This window comes from Oncorhynchus gorbuscha, linkage group LG19 (genome assembly GCF_021184085.1).
Source record: "Oncorhynchus gorbuscha isolate QuinsamMale2020 ecotype Even-year linkage group LG19, OgorEven_v1.0, whole genome shotgun sequence".
Lineage (NCBI taxonomy): Eukaryota > Metazoa > Chordata > Actinopteri > Salmoniformes > Salmonidae > Oncorhynchus > Oncorhynchus gorbuscha.
Window position 1 is genome coordinate 67,185,795 of NC_060191.1, and position 22,580 is coordinate 67,208,374.

Consider the following 22,580-nt stretch of genomic DNA (forward strand, 5'->3'; position numbering starts at 1 on the left):
CCAGCCATAAAATAACTACCCTGGTTATTTTCATCCTGTGATGAAACGGGTCATTAAGATTCGACATGTGTAATGTAAATGTTCGTTCCATAATGCGATTAGTGGAAAACACAGGTGACGGAGATGAAATGTATAGAGAGGGGAGATCTGAAGAGGCAACAACTAACATGGGTTGTGAATATTACTAGGCTTGTGCCTTTGGCTACTGGACAATGAAAGTTGATTATGAAAACTAATAGAACATAAGAGAACTAGTCTACTGGTTTCAATGGCATATGGAAGTCTTTAAAACAATAGTCTACTGGTTTCAATGACATGTGGAAGTCTTTAAAACAATAGTCTACTGGTTTCAATGGCATATGGAAGTCTTTAAAACAATAGTCTACTGGTTTCAATGACATGTGGAAGTCTTTAAAACAACAGTCTACTGGTTTCAATGACATGTGGAAGTCTTTAAAACAATAGTCTACTGGTTTCAATGGCATATGGAAGTCTTTAAAACAATAGTCTACTGGTTTCAATGGCATATGGAAGTCTTTAAAACAATAGTCTACTGGTTTCAATGGCATATGGAAGTCTTTAAAACAATAGTCTACTGGTTTCAATGACATGTGGAAGTCTTTAAAACAATAGTCTACTGGTTTCAATGACATGTGGAAGTCTTTAAAACAATAGTCTACTGGTTTCAATGACATGTGGAAGTCTTTAAAACAACAGTCTACTGGTTTCAATGACATGTGGAAGTCTTTAAAACAACAGTCTACTGGTTTCAATGACATGTGGAAGTCTTTAAAACAATAGTCTACTGGTTTCAATGACATGTGGAAGTCTTTAAAACAACAGTCTACTGGTTTCAATGACATGTGGAAGTCTTTAAAACAATTACCTCCACGTTTATAGAAGCATTTATTATTTTTTGTCTCAGCTACTTTGAGGCGAGGTAAGACCTGCTTCACAATATGAAGTAAAACGTTAAGGTTTCACACAATTTAAGTAAACGTTTTCAAAATGCATATACTGCCTCCAGCTTGATGTTGAAAGGTGGTGTATGTCGTGCTGAAGCCCTCCTACCGTTGCCTAAAAGCACTTTCAGGGCAAATAAGAAGCGCGCTTGGAATTACTAGTTACATTTAATTTGTAGTTTTTTATCGTCGTGACCATCGAAGCTGTTTTTTTTAAACACGGAATGGAAGTGTTTGTGTTGTGAAATGATTGGGCTCCTGAAAGCATGTTTCACTCCAGCAGCAACAGGAGCTGTGCAATGATAACAACTAATGAAAATACACATGCACAATTTAATTTCACAAAATTATGCAAATTAACCTATTAGACCAATGAGCATCTGTCAGATTTATTTCCATCAATGAAAAGGCAAAAAAAAAAATATTTTGAATTGGGATTTTTTTTTCTTCTGCCTGACAATTGGCTGATGCGACTTTATTTATCAGCTTTAAATAAAATAAAATAAATATCAGCCAAAAGCCAGCTAATGAAACTCTGGTGTGTTATACTGATGGTGTGTGTCTTCCCCTCAGGAGAGTGTGTGGTGGCTCTGAAGTCCATGATAGGCAGCACGGCACAGCAGTTCCATACCTACCTGTCCCACAGAGGGGAGGAGACGGGCAACATCAGAGGTTCTATGAGGGTCCGCGTGCCAGCAGAGAGGATGGGTACCAGGGAGAGGCTCTATGGTAACACTGTCTGTCTGTCTCTGTCGTCTGTCTCTGTCTCTGTCTCTGTGTCTGTGTCGGTCTGTCTCTGTTGTCTGTCTGTCTGTCTCGTCTGTCTGTCTGTCTGTCTGTCTGTCTCTGTCGTCTGTCTCTGTCGTCTGTCTCTGTCTCTGTCTCTCTGTCTGTCTGTCTGTCTGTCTGTCTGTCTCTGTCTGTCTGTCTGTCTGTCTGTCTGTCTGTCTGTCTGTCTGTCTGTCTGTCTGTCTGTCTGTCTGTCTGTCTGTCTGTCTGTCTGTCTGTCTGTCTGTCTGTCTGTCTGTCTGTCTGTCTGTCTGTCTGTCTGTCTGTCTGTCTGTCTGTCTGTCTGTCTGTCTGTCTGTCTGTCTGTCTGTCTGTCTGTCTGTCTGTCTGTCTGTCTGTCTGTCTGTCTGTCTGTCTGTCTGTCTGTCTGTCTGTCTGTCTGTCTGTCTGTCTGTCTGTCTGTCTGTCTGTCTGTCTGTCTGTCTGTCTGTCTGTCTGTCTGTCTGTCTGTCTGTCTGTCTGTCTGTCTGTCTGTCTGTCTGTCTGTCTGGTAAAGGACATTGGTCGACTGGAAGTATGGGTTTATAAACTATATTCATCCATCCTTAACAATAGGCTAATTACATTTTTGGAGGACCAAAACATTATGGTGCAAGAACAAAAAGGTTTTTGATTGGTTGATTGATGTGTGTGTCCTGTAGAGTGGATCAGTGTGGATAAAGATGAGACGGGAGGACACAAAGGCAGATCCACCCTGTCCCCCCGATCAGGACACGACTACGTCAAGTGAGTAATCCACCCTGACCCCCCCCCCCGTCCTAACCACGCCATGGAGTTAAACCATAAACTGCTGTAGTATGTTCTATAGCGTGTTCTTAGCGTGTTCCTCCGTGTCTCGCAGGCCGTCTTTGACACAGAAACACGTGGGGGCGGTGCTTGGGAAGGTGAGCGAGGAGGGAGAGAGGAGTACCAAAGAGGAGATGACTGCAGCAAGGTAACACACACTCTTCTCACACACACACACACTCTTCTCACACACACTCTTCTCACACACACTCTTCTCACCCACACTCTTCTCACACACCCACACTCTTCTCACACACAGACAGACAGACAGACAGACAGACAGACAGACAGACAGACAGACAGACAGACAGACAGACAGACAGACAGACAGACAGACAGACAGACAGACAGACAGACAGACAGACAGACAGACAGACAGACAGACAGACACCTACCTACCTAAGGCTCCTGCTGTGTGTGTTCCAGGGCTAAGCAGGACTCTGCAGAGGGAGACCCCTCCACCTGTAAAAACAACAGCTACAATAACCCCGCCTACTACATCCTGGAAGGCGTTCCTAACCAATCAGCTGCCACCCTGTCCTCGGAGCTCCTCCCCTCCCCCTGCTCCCCCCCAGCCGGTAAGGCACTCCTGTCTGGAGGGGCCAAGGGGAGGCCCTCCTCAGGGTCCTCCCACCCCCGCAGGCACACGGCTGGACACCCTGTCCGGCCCATCAGTGAGGAGGGGTCCTCGGAGGATGATGGGATTGCAGTGGTGGGGGTGGTGTCAGGTGGAGGAGCGGGAGGCACACTGAACCGTCCTCCTCCTGACTTCCCCCCTCCCCCCCTCCCTAAAGGAGCACTGGAGATGGCCGACACCCCCTTCTCTAAACCACGCCCCCTGTACCCCGACCTGGCCGAGGTGAAGATTCCGGCAGCCAATTCCAGTCCTGCCTTCGTCCTGGGGGAGGACTTTAGGAGGGGAGGGCCCGGGGGGCTGGACGACCAATCATGTTCGGTGCTGCAGATGGCGAAGACACTGAGTGAGAGCGAGTACCCCCCTCCTCCCCGTGCCCCCTCTGCACCCCCCCACCTCAGAGGCCAGGGGTTGGGGGACGCCTGTCGCACCTTCCCTCCCCGAGCCCCCATCACAGAGAGCATCGCTGAAGACCTACCAGAGGAAGTGAGATGTGTGTGTGTGTGTGTGTGTGGGAGGGAGGGAGGGAGGGAGGGAGAGAGTACTATGACTTAAAGGCAAGCAGAAGTGCTCATGTTGTTGTTAGGTTATTATGATGTGTTAATGAAAAGCTTCTCCAGTGTTAAAGTGTCTCTGTCTGTCTATCTGTCTGTGTGTCTCTGTCTGTGTGTCTATGTCTGTGTGTCTGTCTATCTGTCTGTCTGTCTGTGTGTCTCTGTGTGTCTGTCTGTGTGTGTGTCTGTCTGTGTCTGTGTCTCTGTCTGTGTGTCTCTGTCTGTCTGTCTGTCTGTGTGTCTATGTCTGTGTGTCTGTCTGTGTGTCTCTGTCTGTCTATCTGTCTGTGTCTCTGTCTGTGTGTCTGTCTGTGTGTCTGTCTGTCTCTCTGTCTGTGTGTCTGTCTGTCTCTGTCTGTGTGTCTCTGTCTGTGTGTCTGTCTGTCTGTGTGTCTGTCTGTGTGTCTCTGTCTGTGTGTCTGTCTGTCTGTGTGTCTGTCTGTGTGTCTGTCTGTGTGTCTCTGTCTGTCTGTGTGTGTGTGTGTGTCTGTGTGTAGGCACTGTGGGGAAGCAGCAGCTCGTCTCTCTCCGTGGGGGAGTCGTCTGTGGGAGAGTGGCTACAGAGATTAGGGCTGGACCGCTATGAGGAAGGTCTGCTACACAACGGCTGGGACGACCTGGAGTTCCTCAGGTACACAAACACACAGGGTGTTTCTCGATATGCATACTACCGTGCTCCCCACACTCTCATGCTCCAAGTGCATTCTCCGAGGAGGTTCTCTTGAGTCCATTCTTGTGAGGACAAGAGTGTGGAGAACACATTAAACGTTACATTTGAAAAGCACTCACACCACCCTTACTGTGTTACCTCACACGGCACCTCCCCATTCACTGAACCTTCTTCCAGCCAGGACAATCTACTGTGTTTCCTCACACGGCACCTCCCCATTCACTGAACCTTCTTCCAGCCAGGACAATCTACTGTGTTTCCTCACACGGCACCTCCCCATTCACTGAACCTTCTTCCAGCCAGGACAATCTACTGTGTTTCCTCACACGGCACCTCCCCATTCACTGAACCTTCTTCCAGCCAGGACAATCTACTGTGTTTCCTCACACGGCACCTCCCCATTCACTGAACCTTCTTCCAGCCAGGACAATGACGACAATGGGCCAAACAAGATATACACAAAGCAAACGTTTCACTTCCTAATTATCAGCTAGATATACAGTGGCTTGGGAAAGTATTCACCCCCCCCTTGGCATTTTTCCTATTTTGTTGCCTTACAACCTGGAATTAAAATAGATGTTTGTATCATTTGATTTACACAACATGCCTAACACTTTGAAGATGCAAAATATTTTTTAATTGTGAAACAAGCAAGAAATAATAAGACACAAAAAAAAACAGAATTTGAGCGTGCATGGACTAGGCCATTCCAACCACTCGTGTGTTGCTTTAGCAGTATGCTTAGGGGCATTGTCCTGCTGGAAGGTGAACCTCCGTCCCAGTCGCAAATCTCTGGAAGACTGAAACTGGTTTCCCTCAAGAATTTCCCTGTATTTAGCGCCATCCATCATTCCTTAAATTCTGTCCAGTTTCCCAGTCCCTGCCGATGGAAAAACATCCCCACAGCATGATGCTGCCACCACCACAGCATGATGCTGCCACCACCATGCTTCACTGTGGAGTTGGTGTTCTCGGGGTGATGTGGTGTTGGGATTGTGCCAGACGTAGTGTTTTCCTTGATGGCCAAAAAGGTCCATTTTAGTCTCATCTGACCAGAGTACCTTCTTCCATATGATTGGGGAGTTTCCCACAAGCCTTTTGGCGAACACCAAACGTGTTTTCTTATTTTTTTTCTTTAAGCAATGGCTTTCTTCTGGTCACTCTTCTGTAAAGCTCCGTTCTATGGCGTGTACGGCTTAACGTGATCCTATGGACAGATACTCCAATCTTTGCAGCTCCTTCAGGGTTGTCTTTGTTGCCTCTCTGATTAATGACCTCCTTGCCTGGTCTGTGAGATTTGGTGGGCGGACCTCTCTTGGCAGGTTTCTTGTGGTGCTATATTCCTTCCATTTATTAATAATGGATTTAATGGTTCTCCGTGGGATGTTCAAAGTTTCTGATATTTTTTTTATAACCCAACCCTGATCTGTACTTCTCCACAACTTTGTCCCTGACCTGTTTGGAGAGCTCCTTGGTCTTCATGGTGCCACTTGATTAGTGGTGTTGCAGACTCTGGGACCTTTCAGAACAGATGTATATATATACTGAGACCATGTGACACTTAGATTGCACACAGGTGGACTTTATTTAACTAATTATGTGACTTCTGAAGGTAATTTGGATATTATTTAGGAGCTTCATAGCAAAGGGGGTGAATACATATACCTGCACCACTTATCCATTTTATGGGGGGGTCGGGGTTATTTTTATTTTTATCACTTCACCAATTTGGACTATTTTGTGTATGTCCATGACATGAAATGGAAATAAAAATCCATTCAAATTACAGGTTGTAATGCAACTAAATAGAGAAAACGCCAAGGGGGATGAATTACAGGCCACTGTATGTGAATCGTTGTAATCTAGATAGCCAGCTAGCTAGTTAAACAGGCATAAATGCAAGGTACAGTAGATGTCAATTCTTTATTGGTAGCTACTTAGCAAGTCTTCATGGCCAGCTAGCTAGCTAGCCAGTCAGCCCTATTGACTTACTATGGACTTACCCATTCACTGAACCTCCCTGCAGGACAGAGGCAATAGAGATGAAACAATATATACACAAAGCAACCGTTTTACATCATAACTATCAGCTAGCTATATGTGAATCGTATTAATATTGCTAACCAGATAGTATAACAGGCAAAAATGACCTAACACGAACATTATCCAAGGTAGATGTCAGTTCTTTATGGGTCGCAAGCTAACAATTATTTGTGACTATCTGGCTAACTAACAGTAGTAGCTAGCCCGTTAACTCTATTGACTTACTATGGGCTTACAACCTACGCACACTACAGTGGGCATTGTAAGCAGGTAACCATACCAAAATTAACACAGCATGTATTTATTAAGGTATCAAGATAAAATATTGTAGTCAAGCTTATGAGATGTGAATAGGCAACATTTGATTCCGAAGTCGGAGTGTATTTTCTCTCGCTTCAGCTCAAATAATGGACGCCATTGATTTCACGAAAATTAGCATAATGTATTACGTGGTTTTGCTCCAGGTTTCTTTGAATACTTTCCGTTGAAGCCTCTGCATCAAAATATTTACAAACAGAGATCGCATTTGAGAAGTGTCCTCCGTGCTCCGTTTCAGATACTTTGATTTGGACTCATACTCCGACCCTCCCGTGCTTCAATTTGCATGCTCGGAGTACGCTAGTATGCTTTTTTGAGAAACACACACAATCATGAAACATGTCACTTCATGAATCTCATCCAATCATGTTCCTCCTCAGTGACATCACAGAGGAGGACCTAGAGGAGGCAGGCATTCTAGACCCCGCCCACAAGAGGATTCTGCTGGAGAGCCTGAGACAGCAGAAGCAGCAGAAGTGAGCTGAACCGGTCCGTGCTGAGCTGAGACGTGCTAATCCATGCCAGACTGTGCCTTCTGAGAGAAATTGCACTCCATTATACTTTCTGTTGACCAACAGATTTTTTGAACGTCCTTTTTTAGATGTATTGTACTGTGTAAGTGTCTTTATGTTAATGTAACTGTGGCTGTTGTGTTAGCCAGCCTTATTTAAACAGTAGAAACATTTCAGTCCTTTGTTAAGAGATCAAAACATGGACCTCTACCCTGCCACCTGCATAACAGACCCCTTTCCTCTCACCCCGCCCCCTTTCCTCTCACCCCGCCCCCTTTCCTCTCACCCCGCCCCCTCCCCTAGTCCTGAGAAACCATTCTGCTCCTGGGATGTAGTAGACATTCAGTGACATCATCAGGCTGCGACTTCTTCGGGCTTGCCTCAGCTAGAAAAACAGCTTGGTAGAACTGAGTTTGTTATTGTTTTTATTCCGCTCATGAATATGATTATTAATGACTATTTGTTCATTGGTTCAGTGTTTTTTTGTGTTTTATGTTTTTGAGATAAAGGGAATGTAGCGAACCACACCAGCACTGTTTGACTGAATCTTTTGTTGAGCCGTGCTGGGTTCCAAGGCCCCTTTCAGTAGCACAAACTGCAGACCCGTCATGCAGTTGTCCATGTACTAATTAGTGTTTAATTGATGCTGAGCCAGCCTAAACACAGTGGGTCCCCAGGATCCTTACTGAGAAACACTGCCACACATCACACGCTGCTGGTTGTTCTTTTCACCACATGGTGGTGCTGTTGTCCTGGCAACCTCAGTAGGACCACAGGTAAGGAACTGAAGAGACACCAAGTGATATAAAGGACTGTTTTTAACATTATACATTAACATTGATGAATTTTTTTATATAAATGTACATGTTGATGTTATTTGACTGTTGTAAAAAAAAGAAATGACTTGTGTTGCACAATGAGAGGAAACAGGAGAAATGTGAGTGAATGTCTTGTTAATCTGTTATCACCTTTAGCCCGATAGCATAGTGGCCCCTCCCATTCCGTCTCCTATACCCCCCCTCTCCCATCCCGTCTCCTATACCCCCCCTCTCCCATCCCGTCTCCTATACCCCCCTCTCCCATCCCGTCTCCTATACCCCCTCTCCCATCCCTTCTCCTATCTCTCCCATCCCTTCTCCTATCTCTCCCATCCCTTCTCCTATACCCCCCTCTCCCATCCCTTCTCCTATACCCCCTCTCCCATCAATTCTCCTATACCCCAACTCTCCCATCCCTTCTCCTGTAGCCCCTCTCCCATATCAATTCTCCTATACCCCAACTCTCCCATATCCCTTCTCCTATACCCCCTCTCCCATCCCTTCTCCTAAACCCCAACTCTCCCATCCCTTCTCCTATACCCCCTCTCCCATATCCCTTCTCCTATACCCCCTCTCCCATCCCTTCTCCTAAACCCCAACTCTCCCATCCCTTCTCCTAAACCCCAACTCTCCCATCCCTTCTCCTATACCCCAACTCTCCCATATCCCTTCTCCTATACCCCCCTCTCCCATCCCTTCTCCTAAACCCCAACTCTCCCATCCCTTCTCCTATAGCCCCAACTCTCCCATATCCCTTCTCCTATACCCCCCTCTCCCATCCCTTCTCCTAAACCCCAACTCTCCCATCCCTTCTCCTAAACCCCAACTCTCCCATCCCTTCTCCTAAACCCCAACTCTCCCATCCCTTCTCCTAAACCCCAACTCACCCATCCCTTCTCCTATAGCCCAACTCACCCATCCCTTCTCCTATAGCCCAACTCACCCATCCCTTCTCCTAAACCCCAACTCTCCCATCCCTTCTCCTATAGCCCAACTCTCCCATCCCTTCTCCTATACCCCCTCTCCCATCCCTTCTCCTATACCCCCTGACTCCCATCCCTTCTCCCTTTCTCTTCTCCAATGACCCCCAGTGCCTTCTCCCTTTCTCTTCTCCAATGACCCCCAGTGCCTTCTCCCTTTCTCTTCTCCAATGACCCCCAGTGCCTTCTCCCTTTCTCTTCTCCAATGACCCCCAGTGCCTTCTCCCTTTCTCTAATCCAATGACCCCCAGTGCCTTCTCCCTTTCTCTAATCCAATGACCCCCAGTGCCTTCTCCCTTTCTCTAATCCAATGACCCCCAGTGCCTTCTCCGTTTCTCTTCTCCAATGACCCCCAGTGCCTTCTCCCTTTCTCTTCTCCAATGACCCCCAGTGCCTTCTCCCTTTCTCTAATCCAATGACCACCAGTGCCTTCTCCCTTTCTCTAATCCAATGACCCCCAGTGCCTTCTCCCTTTCTCTAATCCAATGACCCCCAGTGCCTTCTCCCTTTCTCTAATCCAATGACCCCCAGTGCCTTCTCCCTTTCTCTTCTCCAATGACCCCCAGTGCCTTCTCCCTTTCTCTTCTCCAATGACCCCCAGTGCCTTCTCCTTTCTCTTCTCCAATGACCCCCAGTGCCTTCTCCCTTTCTCTTCTCCAATGACCCCCAGTGACTTCTCCCTTTCTCTTCTCCAATGACCCCCAGTGACTTCTCCCTTTCTCTTCTCCAATGACCCCCAGTGCCTTCTCCTTTTCTCTTCTCCAATGACCCCCAGTGCCTTCTCCTTTTCTCTTCTCCAATGACCCCCAGTGCCTTCTCCCTTTCTCTTCTCCAATGACCCCCAGTGACTTTGATGCCAAGTTCGATTCTTTCCTTATGAGAGTGTTGATTCGTCCACTCCTCCCTAGTCAAGCTCTACACAGCCCTGCCAACTCCACCTTGCCATTTGCCATAACACTGTTCTCCTGTTATTCTCTGTAGGTTATTTCCTGTAAAGATTGTCTGTTTCGAGCTCCAGTCTGGTCTTTCTCTGGTTGTAACAATGTAACCATTGATCTCTTGTTATCGTTGTTTTTTCAGCAAATAAAAAGCTAATATTTAATCCATCAACACTGTTTGATTCTCTTGGCACTGTAACTGACTGCATTTACAGTGGGACAAAAAAAGTATTGAGTCAGACACCATTTGTGCAAGTTCTCCCACTTAAAAAGATGAGTGAGGCCTGTAATTTTCATCATAGTTACACTTCAACTAAAACAGACAAAATGAGGAGAGAAAAATCCAGAAAATCACATTGTAGGATTATTTATGAATTCATTTGAAAATTATGGTGGAAAATAAGTATTTGGTCAACAACAAAAGTTTCTCAATACTTTGTTATATACCCTTTGTTGGCAATGACACGAGGTCAAATGTTTTCTGTAAGTCTTCACAAGGTTTTCACACACTGTTGCTGGTATTTTGGCCCATTCCTCCATGCAGATCTCCTCTAGAGCAGTGATGTTTTGGGGCTGTTGCTGGGCAACACGGACTTTCAACTCCCTCCAAAGATTTTCTATGGGGTTGTGATCTGGAGACTGGCTAGGCCACTCCAGGACCTTGAAATGCTTCTTACGAAGCCACTCCTTCGTTGCCCGGGTAGTGTGTTTGGAATCATTGTCATGCTGAAAGACCCAGCCACATTTCATCTTCAATGCCCTTGCTGATGGAAGGAGGTTTTCACTCCTTTACACAGATCAGTCGTCCTGGTCCCTTTGCAGAAAAACAGCACCAAAGCATGATGTTTCCAACCCCATGCTTCACAGTAGGTATGGTGTTCTTTGGATGCAACTCAGCATTCTTTGTCCTCCAAACACGACGAGTTGAGTTTTTACCAAAAAGTTATATTTTGGTTTCATCTGACCATATGACATTCTCCCAATCTTCTTCTGGATCATCCAAATGCTCCCTAGCAAACTTCAGACGGGCCTGGACATCTACTGTCTTAAGCAGGGGGACACGTCTGGCACTGCAGGATTTGAGTCCCTGGCGGCGTAGTGTGTTACTGATGGTAGGCTTTGTTACTTTGGTCCCAGCTCTCTGCAGGTCATTCACTAGGTCCCCCTGTGTGGTTCTGGGATTTTTGCTCACCGTTCTTGTGATCATTTTGACCCCACGGGGTGAGATCTTGCGTGGAGCCCCAGATCGAGGGAGATTATCAGTGGTCTTGCATGTCTTCAATTTCCTAAAAATTGCTCCCACAGTTGATTTCTTCAAACCAAGCTGCTTACCTATTGCAGATTCAGTCTTCTCAGTCTGGTGCAGGTCTACAATTTTGTTTCTGGTGTCCTTTGACAGCTCTTTGGTCTTGGCCATAGTGGAGTTTGGAGTGTGACTGTTTGAGGTTGTGGACAGGTGTCTTTTATACTGATAACAAGTTAAAACAGGTGCCATTAATACAGGTAATGAGTGGAGGACAGAGGAGCCTCTTAAAGAAGAAGTTACAGGTCTGTGAGAGCCAGAAATCTTGCTTGTTTGTAGGTGACCAAATACTTATTTTCCACCATAATTTGCAAATCAATTCATTAAAAATCCTACAATGTGATTTTCTGGATTTTTCTCCTCATTTTGTCTGTCATAGTTGAAGTGGACCTTTGATGAAGATTACAGGCCTCTCATCTTTTTAAGTGGGAGAACTTGCACAATTGGTGGCTGACTAAATACTTTTTTGCCCCACTATGTGTTAAATTGAAATACCTACAAGGGGACGAGGAAGAACTATGAGTAAAATAGAAAATGCCTTGTATTGTTTAATACAACATACAGCATGCTATTAAAAATAACTGACTGTAGTCCTCTGTGGTGAATTAATACTGACTTGTAAATGGTGTTCACATCTTATTCTGTTGTCTCCTCCAGTTTACTATGAGGGCTCAATGAAGGCTGATTTCACCATCCCTGGCTTCAGGAGCTTCAGTTTTGACACAGGGGATCAGTGTAGTTGTACACTTTCTTTCTGTTATTGGTGCTGAGACTAGAAGACTGGCTACTGTGACTCCCTTTTCTGTGTGTGTGAGAGAGACCTTGACAGAGGTTATTTGAGGAGGAGAAGAAACTGTGTGTGAGACCTTGACAGAGGTTATTTGAGGAGGAGAAGAAACTGTGTGTGAGACCTTGACAGAGGTTATTTGAGGAAGAGAAGAAACTGTGAGTGAGACCTTGACAGAGGTTATTTGAGGAGGAGAAGAAACGGTGAGTGAGTGGTTATTTGAGGAGGAGAGACCTTGACAGAGGTTATTTGAGGAGGAGAAGAAACTGTGAGTGAGACCTTGACAGAGGTTATTTGAGGAGGAGAAGAAACTGTGAGACCTTGACAGAGGTTATTTGAGACCTTGACAGAGGTTATTTGAGGAGGAGAAGAAACTGTGTGAGACCTTGACAGAGGTTATTTGAGGAGGAGAAAAAACGGTGAGTGAGACCTTGACAGAGGTTATTTGAGGAGGAGAAGAAACTGTGAGTGAGACCTTGACAGAGGTTATTTGAGGAGGAGAAGAAACTGTGAGTGAGACCTTGACAGAGGTTATTTGAGGAGGAGAAGAAACGGTGAGTGAGACCTTGACAGAGGTTATTTGAGGAGGAGAAGAAACTGTGACTGAGACCTTGACAGAGGTTATTTGAGGAGGAGAAGAAACTATGTGAGTGAGACCTTGACAGAGGTTATTTGAGGAGGAGAAGCTATGTGAGTGAGACCTTGACAGAGGTTATTTGAGGAGGAGAAGAAGCTATGTGAGTGAGACCAAGACGGAGGTTATTTGAGGAGAAAAAACTGTGAGTGAGACCTTGACAGAGGTTATTTGAGGAGGAGAAGAAGCTATGTGAGTGAGACCAAGACGGAGGTTATTTGAGGAGGAGAAGAAACTGTGAGTGCAGCGAAGAGTGATATGACCCTTTAGCCCCTCCTACCAATGCTCACAGACAGTCAAACACAACACCACATCTTGTTCAATGTTTTTATAGGGTAGATTTATTTAACAGAATATTACAGTAGTGCTATAACCCTTCACACAACCTCTATAACCCTTCATACAGTTGCTATAAGCCTTCCCTTTGCCCTTATGTAGACAGGATGGGCAGTGAGCTGTGACATGCTCTGTAATGAACAACTCCTCAGAGTAATGTGGGAAAAAAACACTAGACTATAACTAATATATTACTATTTACAAATAATTTTCAATTACAACATTTCGATATCTGTCCATTTAAAAAAGACATACTGGTTTTGGTCACAAAAAAACATTGTTATTCCATTATTTTCTCATCCATAAATAACTGCTTTCCAGTAAAGTTGTCTTGAGTACCGTCTCTATAGTACCAGAGAGGGAGAGGGAGACAGGGAGAGGGAGACAGGGAGACGGGGGAGAGGGAGACGGGGGAGAGGGAGACAAGGAGACGGGGGAGAGGGAGACAGGGAGGGGGAGAGGGAGACGGGGAGATGGGGGAGAGGGAGACGGGGGAGAGGGAGACAGGGAGGGGGAGAGGGAGACGGGGAGAGGGAGACAGGAAGGGGGAGAGGGAGATGGGGAGAGGGAGACAGGGAGGGGGAGAGGAAGATGGGGAGAGGGAGACAGGGGGGGGAGAGGAAGATGGGGAGAGGGAGACAGGGAGGGGGAGAGGGAGACAGGGAGGGGGAGAGGGAGACAGTAAGGGGGAGAGGGAGACGGGGAGAGGGAGACAGGAGGAGTCGTGTCACAGACCATTAGAGTGACGTGTGTTTTATGCAGTAAGTACGGTCGACCACTGGTCTACTAGTGTTCAAGCTGCAGTCAGAGAATGCCCAACAATGCTGACCTGAATCCCAAAACACAACTCTTAAACCTCTACCTCCCTTCCCCCAGACAACCAGCCAGTCAGTCAGGGAGGGAACATTGCTATGAGATGTTTGAGCTGGTAGTCTGGTGGAAATGGGGATCAGAGGGGAGGGGTGGGGGTTGTCTGACAGTAGGAGTTTGGGGTTCACTGGCACGGGTGTAGTGAGGATGTGAGAGGGATTCTGGTCTGGCCTTCAGGGGGATAGTTGTATTTGGGTGTCCCCTCTCCAGTACAAAGGGATTTGGGGGTCCCCTCTCCAGTACAGAGGGAGTTGGGGGTCCCCTCTCCAGGACAGAGGGATTTGGGTGTCCCCTCTCCAGTACAGAGGGAGTTGCGGGTCCCCTCTCCAGTACAGAGGGATTTGGGGGTCCCCTCTCCAGTACAGAGGGATTTGGGTGTCCCCCTCTCCAGTATAGAGGGATTTGGGGGTCCCCTCTCCAGTACAGAGGGATTTGGGGGTCCCCTCTCCAGTACAGAGGGATTTGGGGGTCCCCTCTCCAGTACAGAGGGATTTGGGGGTCCCCTCTCCAGGACAGAGGGATTTGGGGGTCCCCTCTCCAGAGGGGATGTGCTTGCTGTTAAGAGTTTGGGCTTTGTCCCACCGATTCTCTCCAGGAAGACTGACTGTTAGGAACTAGTGTTACTAATCAGGAGGTACAGGGGCTAGGAACTAGTGTTACTAATCAGGAGGTACAGGGGCTAGGAACTAGTGTTACTAATCAGGAGGTACAGGGGCTAGGAACTAGTGTTACTAATCAGGAGGTACAGGGGCTAGGAACTAGTGTTACTAATCAGGAGGTATAGGGGCTAGGAACTAGTGTTACTAATCAGGAGGTACAGGGGCTAGGAACTAGTGTTACTAATCAGGAGGTACAGGGGCTAGGAACTAGTGTTACTAATCAGGAGGTACAGGGGCTAGGAACTAGTGTTACTAATCAGGAGGTACAGGGGCTAGGAACTAGTGTTACTAATCAGGAGGTACAGGGGCTAGGAACTAGTGTTACTAATCAGGAGGTACAGGGACTAGGAACTAGTGTTACTAATCAGGAGGTACAGGGACTAGGAACTAGTGTTACTAATCAGGAGGTATAGGGGCTAGGAACTAGTGTTACTAATCAGGAGGTACAGGGGCTAGGAACTAGTGTTACTAATCAGGAGGTACAGGGGCTAGGAACTAGTGTTACTAATCAGGAGGTACAGGGGCTAGGAACTAGTGTTACTAATCAGGAGGTACAGGGGCTAGGAACTAGTGTTACTAATCAGGAGGTACAGGGGCTAGGAACTAGTGTTACTAATCAGGAGGTACAGGGGCTAGGAACTAGTGTTACTAATCAGGAGGTACAGGGGCTAGGAACTAGTGTTACTAATCAGGAGGTACAGGGGCTAGGAACTAGGCAGGAGGGGGCTAGGAACTAGTGTTACTAATCAGGAGGTACAGGGACTAGGAACTAGTGTTACTAATCAGGAGGTACAGGGACTAGGAACTAGTGTTACTAATCAGGAGGTACAGGGGCTAGGAACTAGTGTTACTAATCAGGAGGTACAGGGGCTAGGAACTAGTGTTACTAATCAGGAGGTACAGGGGCTAGGAACTAGTGTTACTAATCAGGAGGTACAGGGGCTAGGAACTAGTGTTACTAATCAGGAGGTACAGGGACTAGGAACTAGTGTTACTAATCAGGAGGTACAGGGACTAGGAACTAGTGTTACTAATCAGGAGGTATAGGGGCTAGGAACTAGTGTTACTAATCAGGAGGTACAGGGGCTAGGAACTAGTGTTACTAATCAGGAGGTACAGGGGCTAGGAACTAGTGTTACTAATCAGGAGGTACAGGGGCTAGGAACTAGTGTTACTAATCAGGAGGTACAGGGGCTAGGAACTAGTGTTACTAATCAGGAGGTACAGGGGCTAGGAGCTAGTGTTACTAATCAGGAGGTACAGGGGCTAGGAACTAGTGTTACTAATCAGGAGGTACAGGGGCTAGGAACTAGTGTTACTAATCAGGAGGTACAGGGGCTAGGAACTCAGGAGTGTTACTCATCAGGAGGTACAGGGGCTAGGAACTAGTGTTACTAATCAGGAGGTACAGGGGCTAGGAACTAGTGTTACTAATCAGGAGGTACAGGGGCTAGGAACTAGTGTTACTAATCAATACAGGGGCAGTGTTACTAATCAGGAGGTACAGGGGCTAGGAACTAGTGTTACTAATCAGGAGGTACAGGGGCTAGGAACTAGTGTTACTAATCAGGAGGTACAGGGGCTAGGAACTAGTGTTACTAATCAGGAGGTACAGGGGCTAGGAACTAGTGTTACTAATCAGGAGGTACAGGGGCTAGGAACTAGTGTTACTAATCAGGAGGTACAGGGGCTAGGAACTAGTGTTACTAATCAGGAGGTACAGGGGCTAGGAACTAGTGTTACTAATCAGGAGGTATAGGGGCTAGGAACTAGTGTTACTAATCAGGAGGTATAGGGGCTAGGAACTAGTGTTACTAATCAGGAGGTATAGGGGCTAGGAGCTAGTGTTACTAATCAGGAGGTACAGGGGCTAGGAACTAGTGTTACTAATCAGGAGGTACAGGGGCTAGGAACTAGTGTTACTAATCAGGAGGTACAGGGGCTAGGAACTAGTGTTACTAATCAGGAGGTACAGGGGCTAGGAACTAGTGTTACTAATCAGGAGGTACAGGGACTAGGAACTAGTGTTACTAATCAGGAGGTACAGGGGCTAGGAACTAGTGTTACTAATCAGGAGGTACAGGGGCTAGGAACTAGTGTTACTAATCAGGAGGTACAGGGGCTAGGAACTAGTGTTACTAATCAGGAGGTACAGGGACTAGGAACTAGTGTTACTAAGTGCACAATGTCTGCTAATGCCTTTTGGACTGTGTATAGTGTGTGTGTGTGTGTTGGGGGGGGGGGCTTTGTTGGAGTGAGAACATACAGAACAACTGACACTCACACACCCCGTATGAGATGCATGTTACACACACTTCAACACAAACACATATTCACAAACTACAACTGTCACTTAGAGAGTCCGGGGGGCAGTAGATAGAGGGGGAAGGAGAGTATAGATATACAGTAGTTATACTAGAGATCTCTGCTCCTTGTCTCTAGTACAGGTTAGTCTGTATAGATATACAGTAATTATACTAGAGATCTCTGCTCCTTGTCTCTAGTACAGGTTAGTCTGTATAGATATACAGTAATTATACTAGAGATCTCTGCTCCTTGTCTCTAGTACAGGTTAGTCTGTATAGATATACAGTAATTATACTAGAGATCTCTGCTCCTTGTCTCTAGTACAGGTTAGTCTTGAGAGCATTGGGTTTCCGGTGGAAGGAGGAGAGCACGCCAGCGAAAGGCCCTGTCATACTGTCTGCAGGCTGCCACGCCTTCAGCAGCTCTGGAGCTTGGGCTGCGGGTTGGGCCATTCCTGGGTGGGCGGGGCCTAGGCTGGGCCAGCCAGGGGATTTGAGCCCCTGTAGAACGGGGGAGCTGGAGGTGTTGGCGTAGCCACCATTAGCAGGGGCGGGGCTGGGGCTGAGGCTGGCAGGGCTACCCATGTTCCCATTGGCTGAGCCGGGCAGCGAGGCAGTGCTGTCAGGGGTGGGACTGCAGGTGGACTCTTTTGATTCGTCATCATCTGAGGAAGATCTGGGCTCACCCTTTTTCCCCCCAGCATTGCCATTGTTCCCTCCTGGGCCCCCAGTCCCATTGGATTTAGAGTTGGCCGCACGCTCCACCTTACGGAACTTAGCCCTCCGGTTCTGGAACCACACCTGACACAGACAGACAATAAAGTTTAGTCTCATTCAAACGTCTAAAAATACAACCAAAAGAAAAAGCCAACAAAATAAATATACACATCAAAATACATACTATCTCTAAAATATACTCATGAAGGATGTATAGATTACAATTTGGTAGATAACAATCATTTCGACAATAACTGACTGCATTAACAAAATAAACATGATGGTGTAAGCCCATACATGGATGAAAATGTTTTATCTATTGTGAATTCGTGTTTTTCATCAGAACCCTGGACTCACCTGCACCCGCGCCTCAGTAAGGTCGATCTTGAGCGCAAGCTCCTCGCGCGTGTAGATGTCGGGATAGTGAGTCTCCGCGAACACGCGCTCCAGCTCCTTCAGCTGTGAGCTCGTGAAGGTGGTCCTTATGCGCCGCTGTTTCCGCTTCTCGTTTAAACCGGATGGGTCGGAGAAGAACTTATATGGAACTGCGGAGCCAACCAATCACAATAAAACCAATTAGTGATGCTCTGTTTTATTGTTTTTTAGGCGTTTTTCTATAGGCTATGTCATGGACTTGCCTTTGTCTGACCTCGTAGGCTATAGCTTGAGGCTGAAGATGTTTTCCCTGTACAATACACGTTTTAATTGACTTGATCAATTCAACTAACGGAATATAGCAGTAGGCCTAGGTGAAATATCGTGGTTCGCATATTTATATCATTTATTATTCAGACGTTTCTCTTTCGGTTTAGTCTATGATAGGGAGGTAGTCCACAATCGTACAAAAACATATGTCTATATTTATACAATTAGCTAGTTGTAATTATACCATTAACTACATTAAATCATTTTGATTTGGTCAAATTTGCCTAAACTAAACATGGAATAACAGAAGTTGATAGGCTATCAACAAGGGCATCGAATAAAATGTTGTGATACACTAATCACATTCCAGTTTCATTATTTCATTCAATTTGATTTTAAAAAATGAAAAGTGTCATGCAGCCTGATCATTAGATACAGATATTTTATATAAAGTGTTTTTCCCCCCAGAAAGAGAGAGCGCGTGCATAACGAACGCCACAGTCCGTCAGTGCGCCTTCATTAGAACTACAATAAAATCATATTTTTAAAAAATCATTAGCTTTTCCAGAAAGTTAGAGGGAATTCACATATAAATATAAACAGTGCAATAATGAGGTTTTAGGCGCAGCAGGACGCGCTTTTCGAACAAGCTGGCTTCAACCATTTGTTGAAGATAATTCCGTTTTATTAGTTGTAGGCCTATTAGTAACTATAAAACGTCATTGTTATTTAATTGTTATTAATATAAGACAGTAGTTACCATATTATTTTTGTTACTAAGTGAGATATTGTTTGTTTCTTTTTTTCATTTGGACACATGAAAACGAGGTTGTGCATCTCAAGAGATTTCATCTTGCAAAATTGTACATTCAAAAGGCACTCGCACATCTGAGCTACCTTTGTTGCAGGTACATGGTAACAGTTGAATAATATGAGAAAAATAAGAAACCGATACGTAAAGCTTATTTTTTCTCATCCGGCAAAATTGTAAATAAATAAAAATCTAGTTTTCCTATTCCATCATATCGACATGAATTATAAAATTAGAAATGTATGTATGGAAAGGTAGCAAAAAATAAACATTTGAATTGCGCAGTCGAATCGTGACCACATAACGAATTAAATAGAAAATGATGGATAGGGTACATTTTAGGATAGGCTAAGTTATATTAAATAGACTAAACAAATTACAAATTTGATTAGTTGATAATACAGATATATTTGCCATCTACCGAATTGTACACTGACTTATCCCCATGCCAACGAACATAAAACGAAAGATTAGACCCTCAAATTAAGAGGTATGATAATATGAAACAGAATATTTATAATTTCGATTAATTGAGTTATGATTAATCAAATGAAATGTCTTTCCTTCTTCGATTAGCCTAGTTGGTATAATCAAATAACAAAAATGACATTTTACGCAAATAAGACCAGACGCTTTAACTATAGCCAACAGCTGGAAATAAAACACCGCTGTGAGCAACTCCTGCGAGACAAATCTCCCACTCATGCCCCACTATACCCTCTCCCCATGCTCTCTACGCGCTCTTACCTGTGGAGTAGGGTGTGGGCTGGTGCTCCCGAAGGGACCCCAGTGTGCAGCTAGCGGTGCTCAGAGGTGCGCATCCCGGGTTGGCACCGAACCCGGTCCGGATCGGGTTGTACTGGAACGAGCTGGCCTGACTGCACGAGCTGAAGTCCGCGTAGGCCGATGCCTCCATGGCCGCCATGCACGAGTCATATGAGTTCAGGTAGGAGTAATCCATTTTATACATGGAGGCGCGAGGACAACAACTCTGGGGCGAGCGCTGGATGAAATGTACTTCTCCGGATTCGAGAGGAATTAAAACGGTTAAAGCTGTAAAAACACCACAGAATGAATTCCGTTTTTCAAATTTCTCCAATGACCAGCTTTAGGTCCCCGAGTTCAGTCCCGCTCTCAATTAGGTTTTCTTGTTTTCAGTCAAAGCAGGATGTTATTTTACCATATATATGTCTTTCTTCACGTCGCTCTCTCTTCCTTGAAAGTAATATTCCTGAAATCTCGTTCTTTCTTTTCTCTCTCAGTATCAGTATCTTCCTCTTCCATCCACGTCAGTTTCGCTCTCGCTCCCTTCCGGACCACCTCGCCTTGCGCTCAGTATGACAGCGCACCGGCCAGCTCGCGCAGTGTTTATAATAAACTTGGCAGTCCGCGAGACAATAACGAGGCGGTGGTCTCTTTCCATGACAATGTCTCGAGAGTCTATTGGGGGGCATCGTGCACGGTCAGCCCCCTCCCACTACTCATGCATTACTAATGCGCGCGAAGTTAACCCTAAGCCAGACGTCTTTATGCCAGATAAACTCCTGATATGATTCTGATTTCTGGAATTACATATTTTATTTGATGTTGTTCAAGATGTAGCCTTTCTCTCCGTGTAAGAGTGGTAGCCTATGTATGGGTGTATGCGTCACCTCAAGAGTGTCTGACTGCTGAACCAAACTAAACGCGTTTCAATCAGTGGATCCCATGGAAAGCTTTCATAAACGCATTGACTCCCCATAAATTGATTTAAGTTATTGTTCAGTGGCATCCAACGTGATATGAAACGCACTGGCACGCGCCTCATGGGCCATAAGCTTATAATGCCCAGGGTGGTTAGAGCACAATCTCAGCGTCTCCTCTTATTCCGGGGCTGGAATGGAAGTGACACTAAATCGATGTAACGTTTATTAAACACATGAATTATCAGTTGCATAGACAACCAGGAGTGTCCTCTCTGCTACATCTGGGTCCTTAATTCAACCGTTTGAGAAATTAAGAGGTTCTTCGTTAGAAGAAAATAGCCTATATTCGACAAAATCATATCGTCCAAACCCTTAGAGCTTGTGTTGCTAAATTAACAGTTTTACGCGCGTGCTAAATTGATTATGGGAATATGGCCACTGGCCCTGTGTGTGTGTAATAATATAATACGGGTTTATATGTAAAAGAGCAGCTCTCGATAGCGGCAGAGGGCTCTTCTCGTACTATCACCGCTTACTTTGCCAGTGGCCCAGTCTAATGGCATTACAACCTGCCGCATTGCCATGTTTATGTCCCATTGAATAACCCGCATCTTGCTGTGTCAGGACTGGGGTTTCTCCGCGCACAAGTCTACAACAATATCAATAACGTTAGGAATCCTCTTGAAAATGTATGTTGTCTGATCGCATGGCACACCGTGGTGGCAGCAAGGGCGCGCGGTCAGGCCCGGTTGCATTGCGTTTGAAGGGCGGGGAGCACCGGGAGAGAATAGTCGTTATATTATCCACTACAGTGTCTCTAACTCAGATACTTTATCTTGTATGGACTTACATGTCACAAAAACTATGATGATAACTATGATATCAATTATAAAACAAAAAACATCGCAATATTGGCCTATAAAATAAAGTACAATAGAATGAATGCCTGTTAATAACATGCAGTCACAATAGTTATCCGTTCATTTTCGTTTCTGTCTCTGCTTTTCAAAGCTTAATCATGGACATTTTCATGGACTGTTGAACACATGTTTAGTCATCTGTATGCCTCACCGTTGTCCCCATTATTGCATGTCTAAAGACCTCAACTTTTAATGGGGTGTTTTTATTGCTGTTCTGAGTTCTTCCTCGGCTGGTTATTGTAGACCTACAGGCTCATAACTTGCAGTTAAAAAAAAATACAAATAGGCCTATACATTTCAAACCATTTTATTCCTATAGCTTACTCAGTTTCCCTTCAACATATATAGATCACCTCTGCTCAATACCGGTGCTGTTACGTTGTGCTGCTCAATAGGGTACCACTCACTTTTCATTTAAAAAAAGATTGTCAACTTCAATGCAATATACAAGTTGTTGTTTCAACACTGTATGCCACCGCGTGCTGTTTCAGCTTAATCAGTTTACTCCATTTAATCAACTGTATATAAACTAATTATCTAAATAAATGTCCGATGCATATTTCCTCATATGCCTAACTGTTGTGTGATTGTGATATTGTCTGAAGCATGATATCAGATTGATCTGTTGGCTTTGTGTCTGTCATGTTGCAGGTATGTTGGGTGCCCTATTCCACGAGCTCAACAAAGGGTTGTGCAGTCCTTGGGGCGCGCACGAGCCGGACCCTGAATCAGAACCCATGCAGTTGTCTCGCCCTCAGCCTCTCTCTCTACCACAGACGTGGCACCACTAGTCATAGAGCTGTCGCGCGCTCTGACTCTAACCAGGTTAGAAGCGGTGCGCCTGAAGCCGGTGCGCCATTGTGCATATAAGTAATTCGGGATTGAATGGCTGGTGCGCCAACG

At 45.5% G+C, this 22,580-nt stretch overlaps 2 protein-coding genes across 2 annotated transcripts in view; one reads left to right on the forward strand and one right to left on the reverse strand.

Annotated features, from left to right (window-relative positions):
- Window positions 1–9,204, forward strand: part of LOC124005384 (phosphatidylinositol 3,4,5-trisphosphate 5-phosphatase 2A-like) — a 71,691-nt gene extending 62,487 nt beyond the window's left edge. The window contains 6 exon segments of the mRNA XM_046314585.1: window positions 1,536–1,691; window positions 2,393–2,477; window positions 2,593–2,685; window positions 2,964–3,657; window positions 4,223–4,356; window positions 7,137–9,204. Of these exon segments, the coding sequence (XP_046170541.1) occupies window positions 1,536–1,691; window positions 2,393–2,477; window positions 2,593–2,685; window positions 2,964–3,657; window positions 4,223–4,356; window positions 7,137–7,236 (1,262 nt within the window). The 3' untranslated portion in view covers window positions 7,237–9,204.
- A 6,879-nt stretch (window positions 9,205–16,083) lies between these two features.
- phox2a (paired like homeobox 2A) lies at window positions 16,084–20,406 on the reverse strand. Its single transcript, XM_046316186.1, has 3 exons — window positions 19,820–20,406; window positions 17,974–18,161; window positions 16,084–17,700 (listed from the first exon to the last, which is right to left on the reverse strand). The coding sequence occupies exons 1-3, from the start codon at window positions 20,040–20,042 to the stop codon at window positions 17,218–17,220; spliced, it is 894 nt and encodes a 297-aa protein (XP_046172142.1). The 5' UTR covers window positions 20,043–20,406; the 3' UTR covers window positions 16,084–17,217.
- Window positions 20,407–22,580: the final 2,174 nt, after the last annotated feature.

What these genes read in the sequence shown, in the direction of transcription:
- phox2a (XM_046316186.1), bottom strand. Translation starts at nt 20,042, where the DNA reads ATGTATAAAATGGATTACTCCTACCTGAACTCATATGACTCGTGCATG. An exon ending in GCCCACACCCTACTCCACAG is followed by an intron (nt 18,162 to 19,819) that starts GTAAGAGCGCGT and finishes TTGGCTCCGCAG; the next exon opens with TTCCATATAAGTTCTTCTCC. An exon ending in TTACTGAGGCGCGGGTGCAG is followed by an intron (nt 17,701 to 17,973) that starts GTGAGTCCAGGG and finishes TGTCTGTGTCAG; the next exon opens with GTGTGGTTCCAGAACCGGAG.